Source organism: Carya illinoinensis, chromosome 8 (assembly GCF_018687715.1).
Source record: "Carya illinoinensis cultivar Pawnee chromosome 8, C.illinoinensisPawnee_v1, whole genome shotgun sequence".
Lineage (NCBI taxonomy): Eukaryota > Viridiplantae > Streptophyta > Magnoliopsida > Fagales > Juglandaceae > Carya > Carya illinoinensis.
Window position 1 is genome coordinate 3,276,884 of NC_056759.1, and position 22,538 is coordinate 3,299,421.

The 22,538-nt window shown below is 37.0% G+C and overlaps 2 protein-coding genes across 3 annotated transcripts; both read right to left on the reverse strand.

Moving 5' to 3' along the window:
• Window positions 1-657: 657 nt before the first annotated feature.
• On the reverse strand, window positions 658-16,164 carry LOC122318476 (DNA ligase 4). Of its 2 annotated transcripts, XM_043135850.1 has the most exons (27): window positions 15,687-16,163; window positions 15,512-15,603; window positions 13,935-14,020; window positions 13,706-13,842; window positions 11,270-11,344; window positions 10,956-11,047; window positions 10,427-10,498; window positions 9,553-9,632; window positions 9,421-9,458; window positions 9,250-9,256; window positions 8,771-8,932; window positions 7,979-8,054; window positions 7,563-7,687; window positions 7,435-7,469; window positions 7,279-7,337; window positions 6,818-6,901; window positions 6,304-6,399; window positions 6,156-6,204; window positions 5,915-6,002; window positions 5,623-5,823; window positions 4,457-4,582; window positions 4,016-4,115; window positions 3,818-3,923; window positions 3,458-3,588; window positions 3,164-3,325; window positions 2,296-2,451; window positions 658-1,547 (listed from the first exon to the last, which is right to left on the reverse strand). In XM_043135850.1, exons 1-27 carry the CDS (start codon window positions 16,029-16,031, stop codon window positions 818-820), a joined length of 3,510 nt encoding a protein of 1,169 aa, XP_042991784.1. In that variant the 5' UTR covers window positions 16,032-16,163; the 3' UTR covers window positions 658-817. The 2 variants fall into 2 exon arrangements, with proteins under 2 accessions (XP_042991784.1, XP_042991785.1); XM_043135851.1 differs by lacking the exon at window positions 10,427-10,498 and having other exon boundaries at window positions 15,687-16,164.
• Window positions 16,165-16,929: 765 nt separating this feature from the next.
• Window positions 16,930-21,294, reverse strand: LOC122274247 (RNA-binding KH domain-containing protein PEPPER-like). The gene is made up of 6 exons (XM_043083268.1): window positions 20,855-21,294; window positions 20,033-20,285; window positions 18,692-18,840; window positions 18,355-18,615; window positions 17,563-17,757; window positions 16,930-17,350 (listed from the first exon to the last, which is right to left on the reverse strand). The coding sequence occupies exons 1-6, from the start codon at window positions 21,245-21,247 to the stop codon at window positions 17,171-17,173; spliced, it is 1,431 nt and encodes a 476-aa protein (XP_042939202.1). The 5' UTR covers window positions 21,248-21,294; the 3' UTR covers window positions 16,930-17,170.
• Between the last annotated feature and the right edge of the window lie 1,244 nt (window positions 21,295-22,538).

Genomic DNA, 22,538 nt, shown 5'->3' on the forward strand with positions numbered 1-22,538 from the left:
TATGAGAGTAATTGGGGGTGATGGGTCCGTGCCGGAAATTGTGTAGACGGTTGAATTAAAAAAATTATATAAAAATAATTTTCTAAACATAGGTGCCTTCATATTAAAAAAGTCAACATTATTATAACATTATTATCATTCCAATTCTCATCATGTTCTCATCATTCTATGATATGATATTAAATAATTAGAGACTTATCATCTAATATCACATTATGAGATAATGAGAAAATTGACCATGAATAAATTTTTTTTAAAGCCTAAACACAACTTAAAAAGAAAACAGAAGAAGAAGAAGAAGAAGAAAGAAGAAGAAGAAGCAAAAGCCTAAACACAAGATAGTGACTCCGCTATGAGTTCTCTTTTCGAGGTACTTGAAAGTTGGGAAAGCAAGCGTGACAGAAAGAATTCTCTCACATTATTTGTAGCTACTCTACCTTGTTTTTGTGATAATTTGTTACTTGAGGAGCCATTTCTCTTTCGATACAATGTTTTCCAAGCTCGTTAGTCGTTATGACAAAATTGCTAGCGGGATCCCATACTTTGTTTTTGCCAACTTATGGTTCTAAATCAATTGGATAGGAATGGCGTGGTGCTGTTTGCTGCTGCCACGTGGGCAGGGATACAGGGAGATAAGAATGTTAATACACTGCAGAGTACCGTGGACACAGCGAAGTTTCCCCATTCCGTTCACTTCTTATACCGTATCCAGCAACAAAACTTCAGACAATATACAGACTGCCAGTTCTTTCAGAAACTATACAACGAGCAATAAAAATTTAAATTATAGAACAAAAATGCCAACGCAGCTATCATATTACCAATCTTTGAGCAACTCACCAGCAACATCCCTGTAGCTTACCTTCTTTTTCTTCTTAGGCTCTGCATTGGGATCCAAGGGTTGTGTCTCACCATCAGTAATCGTATCTTTAGTCCTGGCTGCCGTCACTCCGAGACTCGGAATCATGTCCAATAACATGGCTTGAACTGGATCAGTCATAACTTCCAACTTCTCGGGCCTCTCACTGTGTTGACTACTTAGAGTTGTAGTCATTCCCACTTCAGGAACTTTGTCGTACCACTTTTGAGATCCAATATTCTTTTCAACCTCTTGCTCAGCCACCTTGCCCCTAGGTGATGATTCAAATGCTTCTACTATTTCAGTCTCTTGGATTTCTGAGCTTCCATTGCTTGCCATTTCATGAGTTCCTTCCATCATTTTGATCTCTTTCCCGTGTGTCGTTTCATCATGAGATCCAATTTCGTCTGATTCATTAACGGATATTTTAGCAGGCCCCTTTCCAATATGTGCCCGTGTTCTCCGAGCTTGGACCGTAGCTGTTTTGCCTTTTATCCTGCTTGTACCAGCAGGTCTTCCTCTTTTCCTTTTCCCGACCCCCTCGTATGAGGCCAAAATTTTAGGTTTTGCTAAGGGAGCTTCCTCTCTTCCTTGTTTCCTTGCATCAGGAGAAGAGTGCATATTCTGTTTTTCTTCATTATCCGATCTAGAAAGAGCTCCTAAATCCAGGTCATGTTTATCATGTTTGCTGGGAAAGTAGTGACAGATCAAAACAGCTATATCAATTGGAACATCTAGCAAAGAAGAAAAAGAACATAGTAGACAGCATCTGTATTGATCAATAAAAAAGGCTTTACATTACGGCTATAAAATTTTAATAGTTAAATTTGATTATGATGTCTTGTCTCTTAATATTCCAAATACGAATGTTTAGACACTTCCAATCTTCTTCATTAAAAACTCGGTGCTTCCAAATGGAAAGTTAGAACAAATTTATACAGCAGCCAAGATGAAAATCAATGCTGCAATGAACTAGAAAGAAGTTACATGCTGGAGTGTGTTAGGGGCCATAATCTAATTGGAGTCATTGGACCAGTGTATTCAAAGTTAGATTATGCTGCAGGGCAAAACAGACTGTCTAATGTCCAAGGCCAAGGCCGACTACACGAAAAGGATGCTCAAACACTATATTTCTATCACTTACATAATGAAGTCTTACATGCCCCTATAACCTACCTTCCTTGTGATGCAGGATTTTTGCATATAAATTTGTGACTGATTATTTAATTATTTATTTTAACTTTCTAGAAGAACATTGTTGATTAGATCCACAATCTCCACAAGTTATCAATCTTCCAAAGTAAAAAGATAAAATATAGCAAAGTCGGGGGATTCTCCATGCTGACTATTTGGATGAGTCTGACTGCTGAACTGACAACTATTACAACTATGCAACGAGATGCCTTATTCTATAAGCTAAGGACATTGGAACTCACCACTCTACAGTGTTTGAATTGTGCACCCCAATCACCTTCAAGCTATATGTTTCTTCTGGCAATCTTTGGTCCCTCTCCAAGCAGTCTTCCAACCATTGAGATTTCACAACATGCAACACCTTGTTCCATAATAGATGCTTCTCCGACAGAGATAAACTAGCAAAAAAGGGAAAGAAGAAACAAGGATACTCATTTTAAGCTCTTCACATATGGAGACAGCAGTTGTAATGAATAAAAGAAAGCCCTTGGGCCTTGGGTCTTGTGAACAAGGGGTCAGTACGTCTTAGGTCAAATGTTAGTAAGTGGAGGAAAAATAATAGATATGGATAGAAAAGGCAGAACAATGGAAAGGAAAAAAATAAAAATAAAAATTAACAAGCATAGTAATAGTTGTGGTAGTCATGTTACTGCCAGTTAATTTAGAATGTATATTTCACGTTTAAAAAATCCGTGATTCACTTGTCCTTTCTAACTACTCCATTATAACAAAATCCATGTATTAGAATATTGTCAAGCTCAAAGACAAATCAAAAACTTAGGTTATCACAGCCTTATCTTGATAACCAAGCAGTAATGCATTCTTAAATCCACTTCTCTGATAGGAAATCAAAGAATTATCCTGAATAACTAAGTTCTCAGCAAAATGTTGCAAATCAAGCCACATCAGATAATATGGGCACACAATTGCCAATTTCATTTAACTGGTGAAATAGATGAATGCCTCAATATCTTGTCAAGTTTATTTAAGAGCAGCTAATGCCATGCCCTATGATATGATTTAGCGCATGCCGTCATCTGACTATAACAGAAGTGACTACAACCTAAATAAGTAAATATCCTTGATTGATCACAGACACCATAAACATACCCTTTTAATATGGTTCCAAAGTCCACATCAAGACCTGGAACAGAAAAGACTACCAAATGGGTAGCAAGAGCAAGACTGCTGCTGACTTTTCCACCAGCCATGGAAACCTCAAGCTTCAACCTCCTTAATGCAAGTCTCCACAGAACTTCCCAATCTGGATTCCTTCAAACAAAAAGTTCAAAACAATTGAACAACTTTTTGGGTGAACAAACTATCCAGAACACCAAGTACATAAGTTTATTATTTGAGAACTAGAAAAGCATAACATGTATAGTAATTGTCGACAACTCTTACAAGGATGGTATTGACGATTGGAAGTAAACACAGCAGCCATGAAAGAGAGACCATTTCTTCTTTGGACAGTACTTCTTCTTATAGTAGTCGATAGTTTTCATATCCGCAGATCTGTTCACATTACTTAATAGCTGGAAAAAATGAAACTACATAAATCATATCATTTTTTTCAAAATATTGATCCATGTTTCTTCATGAGCACTTGTAAGAATTCCAAAGGCAAAATGGATGAACCAGAATTTCATACCAATGCTTCTTCTCCTCTTTTCCATATTTTTTTTATTGTTTCCATTCATGGTATAGCCATTTCATGCACAAAATAGTACGAACTTAAAAGTATAAAGAAATGTTCAGATATACCTGTTTGATGTCCAGAAGATCAAGATCGTGATAGTATGAGTCAGAAAATTCATCAATTTCTTCTTGTAACTTCTTCTTTGATGATTCAGAAAGGAAAAGGAAATACCTGCAAGAGAAAAGAGTAAAAAAATTGTAGTACTGTAATATGTGGGTATAAGGGCCTCCATAAATAACTTCAGATTAGAAAGCATGACTAACTTTGGCTGTAAACGGAGAAGCTTCTTTTCTGAGCAGCAATCCAATACCCAAGAACAATGAATAATATCACCACGAAGTTTTGCTGCCTGATACTTAATCCCTGCCAGATTATCCTTTTCTTTATGTATTCCAACCAGTAAAAGATTTGCATTTGTAAATGCATATATGTGCGTGCTTGTGTGAGTGGTTTTGGCACACAAGCAATGCTACATACAGTCGTGGAATTACAAACGCCGCGCAATCGCTTTGAAAAAGAGTGGGGTCCACGATTAAAAAGTTAGTTTTTTTTTTTTTTCATGTGGGTCCATATTAATTCATTTTTTTCAAAGCGACTGCATGCCACTTGCATAACCACAACTGCAAATATCATTTCTCTTTGGCGCGCGCACACAGAGAGAGAGAGAGAGAGAGAGAGAGAGAGAGAGAGAGAGAGAGAGAGACCCTTGCTATCAGCTGCAACACAATGAGTAACTGATTTATTCAAATTCATCGAGAAAGTCCCTCCATTCTCAGCAACCATTTTGTGCAGAGAATCAAGAGAGAGGGTTGATGGAACATTAACAAAGTCTAGATGTCAAGGAAGATTAAAACAGCGTCAAAAAGATTAACAACTGGGCAAATGCCAACCACAATGAAAGCAGAACAGTACATTCTAATTGCAGTTAAATTGTCTCCATCATTATCAAGCTAGAAAAAAGAAGACATGCCAACCAGATACGGAACCAGAATTTGCCTAAAAGTATTTACATTTCTTCACCTTCTCTTTTCTCCCTTTTATTGGGCCAAACAAAATGTGTTTCCCAGACACTAGTATTCAAATACAATATGCAGCATGACACAGTCACAACTATATACTTATTTATGAGAGCAGATAATCACATGGCTTGTGCAAGACCAGATTTTGTGAGGGGAGGGTTGATTAAGACAACTTCAGATCCAGCTGAGACTGATTCACTTAGAAGAACTGAGTCTTCCCTATCTTTTGTTTTCTTAGCCTCAAAGCTATATTAATAGTATATTTGCTTACCAATGTGAAGAACAGACACTCCACACTACTGACATGACATGATTTAATTTGTGAGAGAATTTAATTTTAAACTTCTCTTGCAAATAATCTTGCCATGTTAGCCGTGTGGAGGGTATGTCCATGTCAGCTTGCAAGTAGGACTCAAAAGGCAATGTGTTGGAGCAGAGAGAGAGAGATCACCAGGAAGGTCTCAAGGAAACATGTAAAATGAAAAGACTTCTTTGGCCTTCCCCCAATCTTTGAAGGGGTTTATCAAACAAATTCAAAATGCTTCAACTTTTTCTAAACAGTTATGGCATCCATTCCCCTGCCCCCCCCCCCCCCCCCCCCCCCAAAACAAAAAAAAAAGTAACTATACACATTTTTAACACATACAACATAAAATTTAAAAATGTAACAAAAACTGTATTTGTTAGAATATATATTAAATAATAAAATTTAAATATTTCCATAAGCTTAAGATCTTGGGGATATTTAACAGTATTTTATGCCAAAAAAAAAAAACATCAAAGGTCAGATCTTTTGTCAATCCCGTGAGGGACATGAAGTTGGTAAGTCTGAAAAATTCTCAAGAGGATACAAAACATCATATTCGAAAATATTGAGGAGCCCCCTTTAATGTCAGAAACATCAGTCTGAATCAAATGAGAAGGTACAACAGAGACATTCTTTTTCCCTCCCTTAGAGGATTTCAAGCGTTTTGGTTTACTTTCCTGGAGGCCACCATAATTTGTCCCCATTTGTGTAGTACCGTTGCTTGAATGTACGAGTTCTACAAAAGCTGAAGTCAAAGAAATATATTAGGAACTAAAATGATCGCCGAGTGAAATTGAAAACCTAGAGAAGCATTAGAACATGTGTAATCCACCTACATTGCAAATCAAGACATTCGTGCCAAGGCTTGTCATATCTGACTCGGTCAATACGCGGAAATCTCAGGCTATATGGTGCAGCAAATACCTGCAAGAATGAACAGACCAATTATATAGTGACAGGTCATAGATAAGGTATGAGGCAATTAACTTTAGTAACAAACAGCCACCTTCCAAGTACAAAGTTGTAATAATGTTTCCTGTAAACTGAAAGAAATATTTTACAGTTTTAAGGACACACCTCAGACCTTATAGTTCGGATATCACTAGTAATGGAAAGAATTATTGATCTGAAACAAGGAAGAACAAAAGCTCGTAACTAATAAATTGATGGAAGAAAAAAAGAAAAGGAAAGCATCTTTCGTTAGACGTAATATGATAATACTAACTTCTCGGGGCTGTCAATCCACACATCCGGTCTTTCTTTTGAGTTATTCGTTACTTGATAAAAAGTTGGTGGCCCATTCCTTGGGTATTCATATTTCCTGAGAAATCAGAGTAAATAAAACAAAATATGCCCAGCAGATTGCATATCAAAACACCTAAAATCTTCTTTATGCCTATTAGCTTGTTGGCAGGCCAGCCTAGGCAGGCATATCTTGCTACTCCTAATATTTACCATAAACAGCAACCTTGAATGTCAGAATAAACTACCATCTCAATTGCACTTATCTCAGTGATCTAATAATGAAACTAAAGTTGGACCTGATCTGGCTCAAACCACTGAAAATCACTAATGAGGTTAATTTTCGGTCAAAAATCACAAGCTGAGTGATCGGAAGGCAAACAACACAACCAAAGCTGTTTTGGTTACTTTGCCACTAGTTCATGTAGCTTGTGTACATTTTAACCAACAAAGTGGATCAAACACATTTGTCTAACATCATGTTATCCAAGACGTACCTAAAATGAGGCTTCAATTTGGTCACAACAGCATCCAGCTCCTCATCAGAAAGTCCAGTACCCACTCTACAGAAAGAAATAAATCTGCAGAACAAAATCTAATTAGAACCATTCATGAAGTTACTGTACATGAACTTTTTTAAAATATGCGGTAGGAGTTTATTAGAAAAAGGGGAAACCTCATCCACACAGAATGAGTACATGGATCTCTTAAAGAATTACAATTGAAAAGGGTTGGAATCTATCTTTTCCTTTTTTACAAATACCCCGTTAACGTGTTGATGAAGCATCTCTCATGAAGATTACTATTTTCTTTTGAAGAGAAGGGAGCTGTAAAAATAATGATAATGGTAATTCTGCCATAGTAAGATCATATACCATTACCAAGTTGTTGCTTTAGTATGTTACTGGTAAAAGACTAATCAACATTAGGAGTAAAGCTAATTATTAGAAATTATTACCGCCTGGGGTATGTGTTTGGTGCAGGACGCTCTGCAAGGCCTACCAAGAATTGAGCTACCTACACCATTTAGTAAGTCCATAAATAGTTTCTCTCATGAAACCCATATCAGGGCTGGGAAAATATTATAACAGATCAGAAAGGATGGCAAACGGACCTCCCCACCGTGACGTCCAGAGCCATAGTATCCTCCTATCAAAATTGTAGGGAAGAAAAGGTAGCTACAATATTGCTTTGAAGTAAACAAATATGAAAAATAAATAAATAAATAAATAAATTACAGACCTATAATAAGAACATCCAGATCAGAGCCAGCACGAATGTAGTCAGGCTTCAATTTCAACCACTTTCCACTCCGATCACTAGGTTCCCATTTGGAACCAAGGTCCTTTAACACAATCCCTTCATCTCTGAAAATTAAAGCTAATTAATGCTTAGAATCACTCAAAAGTAATAGTATAGTCTACATCATTGTTTCCTTGTTCTATTACTATTCAATGGATGCTCAAACCCATATGAAGGGTGTATGTGACATTTAAGTACAAACCCAAAAGAGGGAACATCAGGTATAATGAAGCTGAATTGGCAAGAGAAGGCATTTTTCATGTTCGTTATTGCAAGTTAATAACACAAAGCATAAGTCCCCTAAGCCCAAGATAGACTATACCATGAAGAAAACCTGATAAAAGAATAAAGCTGACCTATTCTCAATGGTTTCTTTGAAGAACCTCTCAACATCATCCACATTATGAGCAATCAGTGACCAACAAGGTTCCCCTGCACAAGCACAAATAAGACACCACAAATGCATTATCATACAAAATCTGAGAAATTTCAAGATTAGAGATCCAATGGGGCAGGTTATGGGGAAGGATGTTGGTTTTTATGAAAAAATATAAAAATAAGAACCAAAAAAACTTTTAGAAAAGGGATGGATGTTGGGCAAGGTGATGACAAGGATGACTTGAGTAATCTGGGAAAACCTCCTACAAAACCCAATACAAACACATTAAAATATTTTTATCTAAAGAATTTTTCAGTCTAAATACCCAGTTTCACAATTAGAAACAATCATGCTCCTTCATTTTCTTTCCCTTTAGTAAGTTATACAGACACCCACTGAATCTAGAACCCACAACCTCATCTTCCTTCTTTTTCTCACAATTAGAGAAGGAGTACCATTTGAGCTAAAGCTCTCAAAAATTACAACAAACATTATAAATAGTAGCCTAAAACCAACTGAAAATGAGCTCCTAAAATCTGTTCACTTCTTAAAATAGAGATGGGTTTCACCTATAACACAACCCATCGAAACCTAACTTGTACTAGCTAACATTGGATCATATAAATATCATTTACTAAGAACACAAAAACAATAAATCTACCTAATTAGCAAAATATAATTATCAATAATAAATAAATATTCATGTGTGAGAAAGAAAAAAGGTTTCTACTATATTTAGTGTGATCTAATCTCAAGTACCAATTTTTACCAGAAGGGCGGAGAATATTAAGACCAAGTCCAACGTTAGGTACTAAGATTTCCAAACGACCCTTCAGAGGCTTCACAACTTTCTGCAGGAGCTCATGCCGTTCCTTCAAGCTTTGGTGAATTACACTGGTATCCCCGACGTAAAGAATATCAAATGCAACATCTAGCCAATTTCATGTCAAGATACAACAAAGCTAATTTAACTAATGGTAATTTTCATCTCCAAATAAACAAAGCCGCTCATAAAAAGATTTTTTGTTTTTTTCCAACCCTGAGGGGTAGCTCAGTTGGTCAAGGTTTATCTAGCCGTTAACTTCAGGACCTCGTGGGATTAGTCGACATGTGCGCAAGCTGGCCCGAACGCCCACGGATATTTTTTTTGTTTTTTTTTAAAAACGATTTTTTTCCTATGAAGAAAATCATATGAAAGTGCTAAACAAAATGATGCTGGACCTTGAAAGCACAGCACATAAAGGATACAGCACAACTGCATAAATTTTTTTTTTGTTTGGAGGGGGGGGGGGGGGGGGGGGGGGGGGGGGGGGGGGGAAGGAAGAAGAAAGAAAAAGCAAACATCAGCATCCTCATGTAAAGATCCACATAGAAACATAATGTGTGTTAAAAAAAAAAAAAAAAAAAAAAAAAAAGGACCTGTCTATCACTGTCCAGTCCATCCTTTGCAGCCTTGGCTGTAAAAAAAAAAAAGGATAAAATTATTTTCAATGCATATGCTACAAGAAATGAGGAGAAAAATGAAGCTATTGAGTCAAAAGGTCAAAAAACCTATTTCCTGATTTGAACCAAACTCAGCAAAACGATTCAGAGATGTGTCCCAGACCAACATTTCACCATCAAGAATACATCTTAAAACATTACAAGGAGAAAAATTAGCCATTGTAAGAGGTTCAAAATATTCAATTCATCAAATTCTGTATTAAGAGAAGAGAAAGTTCATTCGCTCAACCTTCCCTAAGAACCATAACCTTGATTCCTTTTAGTGGTTTTATCATGTTAATTAAAAGAATAGTAAAGAATATAGATTGACAAATGTAAGGACCTACAGCCATTTTCCATTCAATCATAAAATTAATTGAAAGTTGCAAAACATGCATGTCATGGACAAAGAAGACCACCACCAGAGTTTCTTTTTCTGAATGGAGGGAGGTTGACCGTTTTAAAGTCCATCCATTGAGAAAATTCTCATGAAAGCTGGTCATAGTAAATCATCTTTCAAAAAAAGAATCCCTGTGGCCATGTGGAGTAAGGTATGACTAGACGCAAGACAGAAGTAGGCATGATACGGTTGATACTTAGAATGGCTCTTTCATTTCTCTACAAGGCATTCATTCCCCAGTCAGACAAGTTGAAAGATACAAAGGTGTTCATTCCCAAATCAGACAAGTTTAGAGATACCAGGAAGCTCAGTTCATTATCTCAAGGTGGCTAGCCTCTTATCTAAGAACCAACAATGCCGGTTGGACAGATCGTGCCTCTTCTCCGATGCAATTATAAGAGGGGAAACAACAAATAAGATAACTAGAGCTCACCCAGTGCAGGTTGTATGTAAGACTTTGATCACAAACATGCGAAAATGCAGAAAAATCAGCCAGAAATAACATAAAAGAATTTCAAATAACAACTTGACATGCATGTGTACCTATCGACCAGAATATTTTGTACAATAACATCTGACATCCCATGCACATATTCAGAGTGATCAAGAAAGTTCCTGCCGAATAGAAAAAGAACTTATGGATCATGCAAGACCACGTAAGCAAAGTTTATGAAAATTCAGAAACTTCAAAATTATGAAACCACTTGTATAATAATCACCCAGGCATTACAAAATTTCATATTCAAAAGATTTTTTTTTTTTTTTTTTTTTGGTTGGCCCTGGGTGTCCAAGAACAGTGTCCCAACTAATCCCGGTGGTGCACAGGCCCTCGGAAAGGAGTTTCCTGCAAGTGCACCTTGAGTAATTCAAGAGGAAAAATTCCACAGTCCGATGGCCCCTAGAGATTGTTTGCACTTAGGGGGATTTGAACCTTAGACCTGAGGGGAGCATACCCCCAAGCCGAAGACCTTTAACACTTGAGCCAACCCCTAGGGTTCATATTCAAAAGATTGAAAGCATAAAACTTAGTCAACTAAGAAAAATGGGTGATAAGGAATAAGTGAGGACCAACCTTGAGAAGAAGTGTATCTCAATTCCATTCTTATGAATTTGAATGCGATCACCATCAAATTTGCATTCAGCAACCACTTCCTTCCCATTAAGCTAAATAGAGAGGACAAGGACGTCAAACTATAGTGCGGAGTTAAGACATATAATTGATGAAGAAAACTCTGTGTAATAATGTGCTTTTGTTTGGGGTTGGGAAACAAAATTTCAAATGGACAATATTGACAATGAGCTCAGTAAAATATAATCCAGCCTTTTCAAATGTCAAGGTCCTCAAAATATGTGATCAAGATAGTTAAGTCTTCGCTGACCCAACACCTTTTTCCATGCAGCTGTAGCATCAGCAACTCTCATAGCTAGTTGTGGGCGCACAGCTTTTCCAACTTCAATATCCTGAAAATATACACAAATGTCATAATTATCAGCAACACCATGTAGTAAGCACATAGAAGGCTATCAAAGAAGTCCAACAATAGAGGACAAATTATTAATGGTTCAAACCACCTATGTACAGAGAGCTACAAGCAATACTTCTTGTTATTCACCGACTGCACTGAATCTAAATGCAACTGTTTCTGCCTAAACAAAAAATGTATAATCCAATAACCTTTTTACCAGTTCCAGGTTGTAACTTAAATTCAATCCAACTCCTACTTGAGTTTTGATCTAAGAAATCTTGCTGCAAGTCTCACTTGGCATTTTAACCTAATTTTTCTCAACCCAGAATAATCAAAGAAAGCAGCATTTATTATTCGACCTTTTCCTTTGCAGCGGTTGAGTACAGAAGTAGGTGAAAACGTGGGTTGGGGGAGCAGGGGGGATACTTTAAAATAACAAGCAAATTATTGCCACTGAAAGCCATATCTTGTGTGAAACTTAGGAGCTTAGGAAACACCTTACATAACAGTAGTTCTTTTGAAGGTGATGCAATTTAATTGGCTTTGAACACAATACATAGCATGGCTTTGAGCTTACCATCATATTACAACTGCACATGCCACATATGAGTGTGAGGGCCTATGTGTGATTCTCCCAGTTCTCAGATATTTATTAAAAAAAATAGCAAAATAAATCTGACTCACACAATCAGAGCTCCTGCCAATTTGTCACATACATCCTTCATGCATGTTGTCACCCGGTGTACTTGGGTTGCACCTTTTAGCACTATCTAACAAATTTTTAGTTCTAACAAATTTTTAGTTATCAAAAAAATGTCTGTTGTACTTCCTTAGGAAGAGACATTTATGGTTCTTCATATATACAATAAGAACTTTTTTTTATAAATAAATAAATTATATTGATCAAAGAATGGCAGAGCCAGTTACACAACTTTGATGTCCTAACTAGGTAGGCACATTAACTTTTACCTATCAAAAAAATAAAAAAAAATAAAAAAACTAGGTAGGCACATTAGAGACAAGAAAATCATGAAGGGCCATGCCATTAAAATTCACAGCAATGGCCCAACTACAAAGAGTTCTAAAAAATAAAACTTTTAGCTCCTCTAACGATCTTTCCTGGTCTTCGAATGTCCGCTCATTGTGTTCCTACCACAAGCACCACATAATGCATAAAGGGATCATCTTCCAAATTGCTCTAATTGGTTGCCTGCCGCTTAAGTTTGGCCAACTAGCCAAAGCTACCTCCACCGTCTTCGGCATAACCCATGCAATATCCAGTCGAACAAACACCTCATTCCAAAGAATCCCGATTGTATCACAGTGCAAAAGAAGACGGCCTACCGACTCTCCCCCTCCTTTGCACATGCAATACCACTCTGCAATAATAATCCTTATTTTCCTCAAGTTGTCAATGGTAAGAATCTTCCCCAAGGAAGCAATCCTTACAAAGAAAGAAGCTTTGGGTGGTGCCTTGTGTCTCCAAATATTTTTCCAAGGAAACTAAGTATAGGGCTCTATGGTAAAGGCCTTATAGAAAGAACGAGCAGAAAATGTGCCTTTGCCTGCTAGAGTCCACCACATAACATCCTCATGCCGCCTATTTGGCCTAATGGAATATATGAGGCTATAGAAGTTTGCAAAGCTACTTCTTTCCCAATCTTGTGCCGCCCTACTAAAAATAATGTTCCAGTGAATATGTCCCCCCGATATCTCCATAACTTCTACCACTAAAACATCCTTTGCACTTGCTAACTGGAAAAGAGAAGGGTATAAATCTTGTAAAGCCCTATTGTCACACCAAACATCTCTCCAAAATTTTATCCTAGACCCTACACACAACTGTAGCTTAACATAACGATAAAACATCCCCCACCCTCTTATTATGTGTTTCCACAACCAGACACCATAAGCCCCCCTTACTTCGCTGGTACACCAATCCCCCCATAGACCACCGTATTTCTTCTCAATCACCATTTTCCATAAAGAGTCTAGTTCCCCGGCAAATCTCCACAGCCATTTTCCTAATAATGCTCGATTGAACACCCTAAGGTTTCTAACCCCCAAACCTCCACCCGAGATAGCACGACAATAAGAACTTACAACCTACATAAGCAAGAAGCTTAACAAAGTTTATCAACTAGAGAACTCCTTATACTAGCTTTTCTACATGCACTTTTTAAGTCAAACCCTAAATACTAGCTTCATTTGATAACTTGTTACATTTCAACGATGTGGTACAAATTCATGTCCCAAATAACAAACCCCAAAAAGCACTTGCAAAAATAAACAAGATTAAGGTTTCTATAAAATAACATGCGAAAAAGAGATTAAAGGGCATTGAAATGCAATGGACCTGGCGTTTATGCCTTTGTCCTCGACTCCTTAGCCTTTCACAAACCAATTTTAGGTCACATGTCACATTAAACAAGTCTTCAGCATCAGGATGGAACTCATGAAAAATGCTCTTTTCACTAACCCCCAGCTTCAAATCTGTTCTAAAAAAAGATAGATAACCAATGTAGCTTAAGCCTACGGAGATGAAGAAGATAATTCCACAAACTATAGATGTCAACAAAAAACACCTTTAAGAATAATCATGATAATCCACTTCATTTCCTGAGCATTTGTCTTGTTTATCAGAGTAGAAAGAACCGATGTCTTCTCAGCCCTGTTGCCATGTTTGTGCAAATAAAAAACCAAAATGAAAACAGAAAGATCAATATCACATAATGAGACAAAGAATAGACAATGATCAAGAAGGAACTGAGTCAAGTAATATATATCACATAATGGCACAAAGAATACACGATGATCAAGCAGGAACTGAGCCAAAAAATCTACTACAACAGATTTGCCATTAAATGAGAATGAAGAAGAATAAATGAAAGGTAGAGATCTCTGAACAAAATGTTGGCTAAATAAACATAGATAAAACAGAGTAACCAACTATAGATCCAATAAATGATGTAGACGTGAGGATGAAAAAAGAAAGATAGAGGTGTAAAGAAATAACATTTATGATCAAGGTGGACACTTAACGACAAACTTAATCAAGGTAAATTTTTCTTCTCTCTACTTTTGACAAACATTTTTAGATCAAAGTAAATGCATTGTAGACCTAACATGTGTAGGCGTGGGTGGCCCGCCTGGTCGGCTCAGGCAAACCCACCCACCCCAAAGCTTGCCCCCTCCACACCCCGGGCTGGGACAAATGTCAAAACGGCGTCGCTTTTTTTTTTTGGGGGGGGGTGGGTGGGTGGGGTGGGCGGGGTAAGTTGACCCTAATCCCCCCCTGGGCAGTTTCATCTCTCTCTCTCTCTGGGCCACTACCCTCTTTCCCTCTCGCAGTCACCGCGGCGGCACGGCCCGCGTCCTCTTCTTCTCATCCACTTCCTCAGCTCCTCCTCTCCTATTCTTCTCATCCACCCTCCTCAGCTCCTCCTCTCCTCTTCTTCTCAATCTCTCAGACCCTCTCTCCCTCCCGCAGTCAATGTGTATTGTGTTTAGGTTTTTGCTAGTTTAGTTTTTTTTTTTTTTTCTTGTTGTTTTCGTCGTTCTGATTCGATGAGTATTGTTGTCGATTTTATTTGTATTTTGTAAATTTGTTCATTGTTGTGTTTTTGTATTTTGTAAGTTTGTTAGTTTGTTCATTGTTTCTGATTTGATGGTATTATTTGTGGTATTTTGTAACTTTGTTCATTTCCATAGTGTGTTTGAATTTTTTTTGTATTTTTTCAGGCTAGGACAGCCCTAGGTGGGTCTGCCCCCGCACCCTGGCACACGGACAGGGGACCTCGCCAAGGGATGCGGTGGCTGATTCCGGGGGCCAAAACTCCCCACCCCCCAGCACATGCGGAGGCGGGGTGAGGTTTACCCTGTCCCGTAGAGTGCAGGTAGCACCTGTAGACATGTGGTCCATTTCCACATAAATATCGAGATTGCACATCTTTTAGGTTTTTTTCCTTTCTATGTTAATAACGAAATTTGTTTAAGGTGATGATATTTTTCTAACTTAAGTTCCAAAAACAATTTTAGGCAATAACGAACGCCGCACCTTATTTTCCTCATGAAGATCCAGGCATGCACATTACACATATCTGAACAATGCACATTTGCCTTGTAAGATCTATAACGTAGAAATGGAAATCAAATAGTGTACCTATTTTCAGAAGAAGCCAAGCGATCAAGCAAATCGTTCACGTCCTGTATTGTTAGTCCACCAGAAGCCATCCCTTGCCTTCGCTGCAATACCTGTTTCCACCAAGAAAAGTCCAAAGACTTAGTAACAAACGCCACAAAAAATAACAGTATTAATAAATCTAAGAAGGAGGGACCTCAGCCGCGACGAGGGAGAAGTTGCCGGCATTGGAGCCGGAGCGGGCACCGCCTTTGCGCCAATTGAAGAGGCGGAGGGCATCGTGGGAGTCGCGGGACATGCCGAGAGCGTCGATGAGGCAGGTGGCGAGGACGGACTCCTTAAGACCATAGGTGCCGCGCTCTCGGTCGAGGTTCGGAAGGATCAGGCGGATGGGGCAGAAGTAGTTGCCAGGATCGCAGAAGGCGTCGAGGAACTTGCGGAACTTGGAACGCTTCTTGGCGGACGACTTGCTCCGCTGCATCCAAGTGAAGAGACTGCAGAGCACGCTGAACTTGGTGTTGGTCCCTGTCCGGTCCGTCATTCCACCAGAAGGGTCTCTGGAACTGTCCGGCTCGTGAGTGCAGTGCTGTCTGTCTCCTCTGAAGTGAGACTGTGAGAGTCAAATACATAAAAGTGCGACTTTGATGCGATTCAAGCGGAAGGAGAAACCGCCCCACCGTTTTGTGCTTTTTACCCGAAGCTTGCTCGCCAAGGAAGGGGGAGGTTAAATTGGTACTTTTATGTTTAAATTGAGGCTGGATTTGGTTAATCAATTTCTATCTATTCATTTCATCTAATCATTATAATTTTTTTAACTTTTAATATAAAATATAATAAAAAATTTAATTTTTTAAAATAATAATATTAAAAAATAATATTCTAATAATATTTTATTCAATTTTCAACTTTTATATTAATTCAACTTAATTTATCTCAACATCTAAACTCGACATTATCCTCTTTGTTTTTTAATAAGTACCGGAATTTTTAAATATCTTTCAAATGGAATTCAGGTTTTGTTTAGTTATATAAAGATAAACATAAAAATTTTAATTTTTAATATTAATTTTATTTTAAATTTAAAAAAAATTAAATTATTTATTATATTTTATATAAGAGTTTCAAAATTTTATAAGAATTAAATAAATTTAAATAATTTATATAATCAAACGAAGTCACAAGTTATCAGAAGCCGGTCATCTGTTATTTTTTGAATAATATACACATATTTTTTATAATGTTATTTTAAATAGAGAGCGATATGTAAAATTACGACTAATGTCAATTTATTTTAATATTTTGTATAAAATGACCGTCACATTGTAAAATAAATTGTAAAAAATATTAATGAATATCAAGAATAATGATTTTTATACGTGCGTGCCTCTGCGTGTTTCGGGCAGGGGGAAATGCAAAACTCCAATATTAAAAACCATGTATAAAATTAATGACCCGGTATAAAATTAATACTTCCTCATTACATTTACTGTCGCTCTTTACAAGCTTAGCCACCACAGAATCTACTGTATGACATAACCAACGCAGCCTGCGTAACGCAGTAACCATTTTCAGTGGCTTTACTGTTGATTCATTTGGAATGAAGCCTTCTCCAAGCGTACATAATTCCAATGAAATCAATCCACATGTAGAAATTAGCCAATAGTCCCGCAACATCCCCCTTCAATGCCTGAAAGTTCCGTAGTCTCCTAAACTTGAAGATTCATACCCTCCGAATGATTGCGAGGAGAACGGAGATGCCGGGAAAGATGTAGCGCCTGAGTAAGGATACCTCAAACCATCATCCATCCCACCGTAGCTTCTTGTAACTGGTTCATTGTCATTGTGAGTATTTATAGCTTCCTGCATAGATAGAAATAGCATAAAGTGTTTGAATTATCATTCCCCTCCATAATCAAATCCATCAATGCTATTGCTATACCACTCTAAAATCAATCATTTCAAATATTGCCCAAAAGAAATCAGAATAATAGTACTCATCAATTTTCATTGCCACCAACATCCCCAAATATAAAGCAACTTCCACAAAGAAATAACGTTCAAGAAGTTCCCACCTGAACCATGTGTTGAGCTGACTGAACCTGTGATGAGGTGCCTTTAATTTCCAAAGTGAATTCATCGGGTCGTCCCCTGCTCTCTTGCACGGTCAAGATTGCTCCACTACTTCGACGAATGAGAGAGATATTAAACCCTTTAAGTCCAAGGATAGCCTCAGCATAAGACAGTGGGATTTGCATCGTTTGTGTAATCTGATTAGATGAAGCAATACACAATTATGGTAACAGAATTAGTAACCACAAGGTATGAAAGAGTGCAGGACCAAATAGGTCTACAAGCCATAAATTAAACAAATACATAAAATGCATAGCCCTAGTATTCATCTTTTATACCCAGCATTCAGATTTCAGAGCAAACAATTTTTTTATATAAGTAAATTGATAAGTGAGCAAACATAAGAAGGCAAGGTGCTATAGTGTCGTAGTCTGGTTGGAATATAAAGAAAATGATTTATGTAATTGCAGATGGCTTGGCACAAGTTCATTTGGTATGAACTTTACACTTTTTCAAGTAACAGTAAATTTTGTTCCCACATCAATGCATATGTCTTTCAGGCTTATGACCCAGTCTTGAGGCTTGAGAATGAAGGTGCAAAGTCCATGAATCAATGTTTACTGGTGTCAACAAAAGATAGAGTTAGGGACTGGCCAAAACAATTATGAAACCCCCACCCAGTTGGCCTACTGTGGCCTAAAGCACACACCAGAGCAGTTGTTTGGACACAAAGGAGCTGGCTTATTGCAGAAAACTTAGACTCAAATAATATCAAGAATAATCAGCATATCGACCTGTGTAATAATAGGAGCACCAGCACGAGCAAATCCTGAAGAACGTACTCCAGAAAATCTAGGATCTTGTCCGTAGAGTGACCTTCCCGAGGGTGGGAGTTGAGACTCCAAGAGAGGTTCACGGTCATAGAATACAGAATCCCTCTTTGTAGAGACAGAGAGAGGATAATCAGTGGTAATTGCAGTTTGAAAAGCAGCGTGAAGTGATGACTTGTCAGACCAGACATCTACTACATGATCTTGTGAGATAGGCGCAGCGTACTGAAAACAAATATTGCAATATAATTACCGCACCAAACTGCAAAAAACCATATATCACTATAGGAAACAAGCTTACATTCTTTTCAAAAAGAGGAAGAACACTGTGATCAACCACAAACTTCCTCAGGTGACCCACTACCACTTCTAGAGCTTTGAGAACCTTAAAAGTTTCTCCCTGCAATTCCACAATCCTCTCATCTGCAGCAACATAGAGCAGCCCCTCATCTGCCAGCAAACAAATTAGCATAACGTGCCTTGTTTAGAGATGAAAGAATAATTATTAGCATGAGGAAATTAGAAACCAAAAAAAAAGGCCAGAAACAAATAAACTCTTGGGGGTCCATGGAAGATAACAGAACTCCAAGATTCTTGAAAGGTTAGTAGAGGATAGAAAGATGCTTATAAAAAACAGATAATAGAAAGATGAGGCAACTACAGTTTATGCTTGTTTTCTAGAATTTACACAGACAGACATTTCTTATAGGTCCCTCCATATAATTGTAAAGAAATGGAAATAGTTAGTTATATATAATTGTACAGAAATAGCTAATTCCTTTTGAACTGAAAAAGGCTACTTTGCTCAACTCTGGAGACATCTCTCCACTAACTTTCATTGCAAAACTCCCTTCTTCTAGGTTATGCTGGAGATCCTAAACCACATATAAGCTTATACTCTAAAAGGATTAGTCAAGGTTACAATTAGAGCATCTTTGACATCATTATAAATGCAAGCCTTGTTCACTTTCACAAAACTCTCATCTCATCTCATCTCAATCATTACAATTTTTTTCAAATCCCCATACAAAATAAAATAAATAATTCAATTTTTTCAAATCCCAATACAACTTTTTCAAATCCCAATACAAAAATAGTATATTCTAATAATATTTTATTCAACTTATCTCATTTCTGAAAACAAACGAGGCCGAACATCTCACTCACCAAGCTCGAATTCATCACCCTCCCATATATATGGGGTTTTACAATATCCCCCACTCATAGGTCTAATGTATTAGTCACACCATTCTATTGTATTCTATTGGGGCAAAGCTCAAGACTTGACACAGATCAATCGCAAACTTCTAGCTAAGATAGACTTTAATACCATTTACAACAAATCAAGGAAAGCCCAAGCCATGCTCGAGTTTATATTCCAAAAAGATTGGTCAAGGTTAGTAGGTTACAATTAGAGCTTCCTTAGAATCATTATAAATGAAAAAACGTCTACCTCACCAGTACTGTAGGATCTCGTATAAATGCGGGGTGTTACAATGGGACAGTTCATGTGGAATGGAAAACAAAACATGATAAAGAAGTTAGTTAGCATAAAAATATCACTCCTACAACAAATAACCACTAAATGTGTGTAAGTAATGTCAATGTCATGGAAAATACACGTGGGACATCAAAAGCATACCTCCTGACAATACTCTGATAGAGGCACCAGTATGCTCCTGTATAGATTTGATTAATGAGCCTTGTTTTCCAATTAAATTAAGGGCTTGTGTGGATGCCACTAACATCCGGAATGAGGAAAATGAAACAAAAGCGGCTCCAGATATTTTATCTTGGCCCTCAGATAGTCCAGAGATGCGTTTGAAAACTCGTATCACAGCATCCATTGCAGGGGAAAGAGGTAACTCTGGCTCTTCCTTTCCTGATATCAGAACCTAAGAAAGGTACAGTCGGATATCACCATGAAATATGTGGTTGAAGATACATTAGTGTGCGCGCGCGCGCAGAGAAGACATCAAGAAGACACTATGACATTAAAATCCAATTTTGTTTACGTTGCATAAAAGCTTCCGACTACAAACAAAATTGCTACGAATTTATGGTATAAAACATATTCACACAGAGACTAAAAATAGTCATGGTCAAGCTCGCATTTGAAGAGCACATCTTCAACGAAAAAATTTAATCCTAAAAGGGAGGTTAGAATAAACTGTTTAGTTTACTTTCGCATTCCCTTCTAACATTTTCTCAGCAACAAAACAGAACTCAAATGAAGATATGAGAATCAAATACTGGTTAATTATTAGACCCAAGTACTCATTTTTAAAAAAAAAATAAAAAATCCGACCCAGGCAGAGGAGTTTTCTACAATTTATAGCCACTATTAAACGCCTAAAGTTAATTACTTTGTGCTTTTTATCATGTTTTCTCAGCAAGCTTGCACAGTTTTGAGGAAACCTGAGAGAGAGAGAGAGAGAGAGAGAGAGAGAGAGAGAGAACTCACAACGCGATCGGGAGTTCCGACGGCGCCGTCCAGAACGCGAATGCGGGCACGAGTCTCCTCGCACATCTTCTTGATGAGATCCCCCTTGCGTCCAATGATGCTACCGACCTTGAGAACCGGCACGATGATCCGGAACACACAGTCTCCGGGCCATCCCGACCATCTCTTATCGACTGAAACCGCGGCGGCGGCTGTGGTAGCTACCGGAGCCGGATGGTCGGTTGCGGGAGCTGAATCGGACTCGGGGTTCTGAGTGGGAGGTTCGGACTCTGTTGGACCGGTATCCTGTGTTTCCGTAGTTGTGATGGGAGGGAATTCGGTTCTAGTAGTGGAGGAGATGTCAGTTTCGTACACCGCGGCGTTGAAGTTCTCGTTTTCTTTACTCGTCGTCATGAGCGAGCGAGGGATCAAGATATTGATAAACTGATGGACTTGATTTTTATAGGTTTAGGTTAGAGAGAGAAGGAGAGGAGGTTTTACCGGATAAAATAAACATATAATAAAATAAAATATTAAAATTATGAATTTACATCTTCTTAAATTTGATCCAAAAAAAAACAGAGAGACAAATGGCATAATCTTAAAATTCAATTTGTGATTAAAAAAATGCGAATTATCGAAAAATCTGGAGTTTAACATACCAAATGAATATATTGATCATTTATAGTAAAGCTAGGCAAGTAAAAAAAATTATAGTTGTCTATAAGTGTAAAAAATGCATTTTTCCTCTATAATATATTTTTATTTATAGAGACTGATAATAGAATAGAGCTTTGTGAATTTAAGTTGTGTTGATAAGTGAGATTATTTCATTATTATTTATAAACTATTTATTATTTTTTTTATAATTTATAAATTATCTAAGATTATTTTAACATCTAAATTTAAAATTGAGACAGTCATTTATCGATCAGGAAAGCTCTTCACATTTTGAAAGATGGGTTAATGCATCGTTTCTTTTCAAAAGATAGGTCGTATTTATCTTCTTAAAATAATTGGGCCACTTGTGTGTTGGAATTGTGAATGAATTTTGGTTCAATTTGGCACATAAGAATTTTTATTTTAATATTAAAATTTTCATCTTATTATTATAATTTTTTAAAATTTTTATATAAAATATAAAAATAATTTAACTTTTTTTAAATTTTTTTAAATTTCAAAATAATGAAAATATTAATATTTTATATTAAAATTTAAAATTTTTATTTTAAAATCCTCTGCTACCAAACCCAACTTCAAATTTTCAGTAGTATGGATGTCACAATCTTGATAAATCCAGTCTCCACCGTAACCCTATGTCGGCTGGGCCTTTCCTTTCGTTGAGTAACTAGGCTAAATGGTTGCGAAAGCTTCTTTAATGGCTGTTTACGAAAATAATATTGAAAAGGTTTGAATTAAAATGTTTTATTTAGTTTTAGAAAAAAATTAAAAAAATATATTATAAAGTTAAAATATTGTTATATAAATTTTTTAATATTATTTTTATTTTTAAATTTAAAAAAATTGTGTCTTTTATGTTTTATTTAAAAATTAAAAAAAATTACAATAATTATATGAAAAAATTAAATATTTAAAATTGAAAAATGTATTCTCATCTCAATCGAAATGTCAGACTCCAAACATGGGCTAAATGTATTGTATCCATGTGCTCTTGAAAATTAGATTTTTGTGCTTCAATATCGAG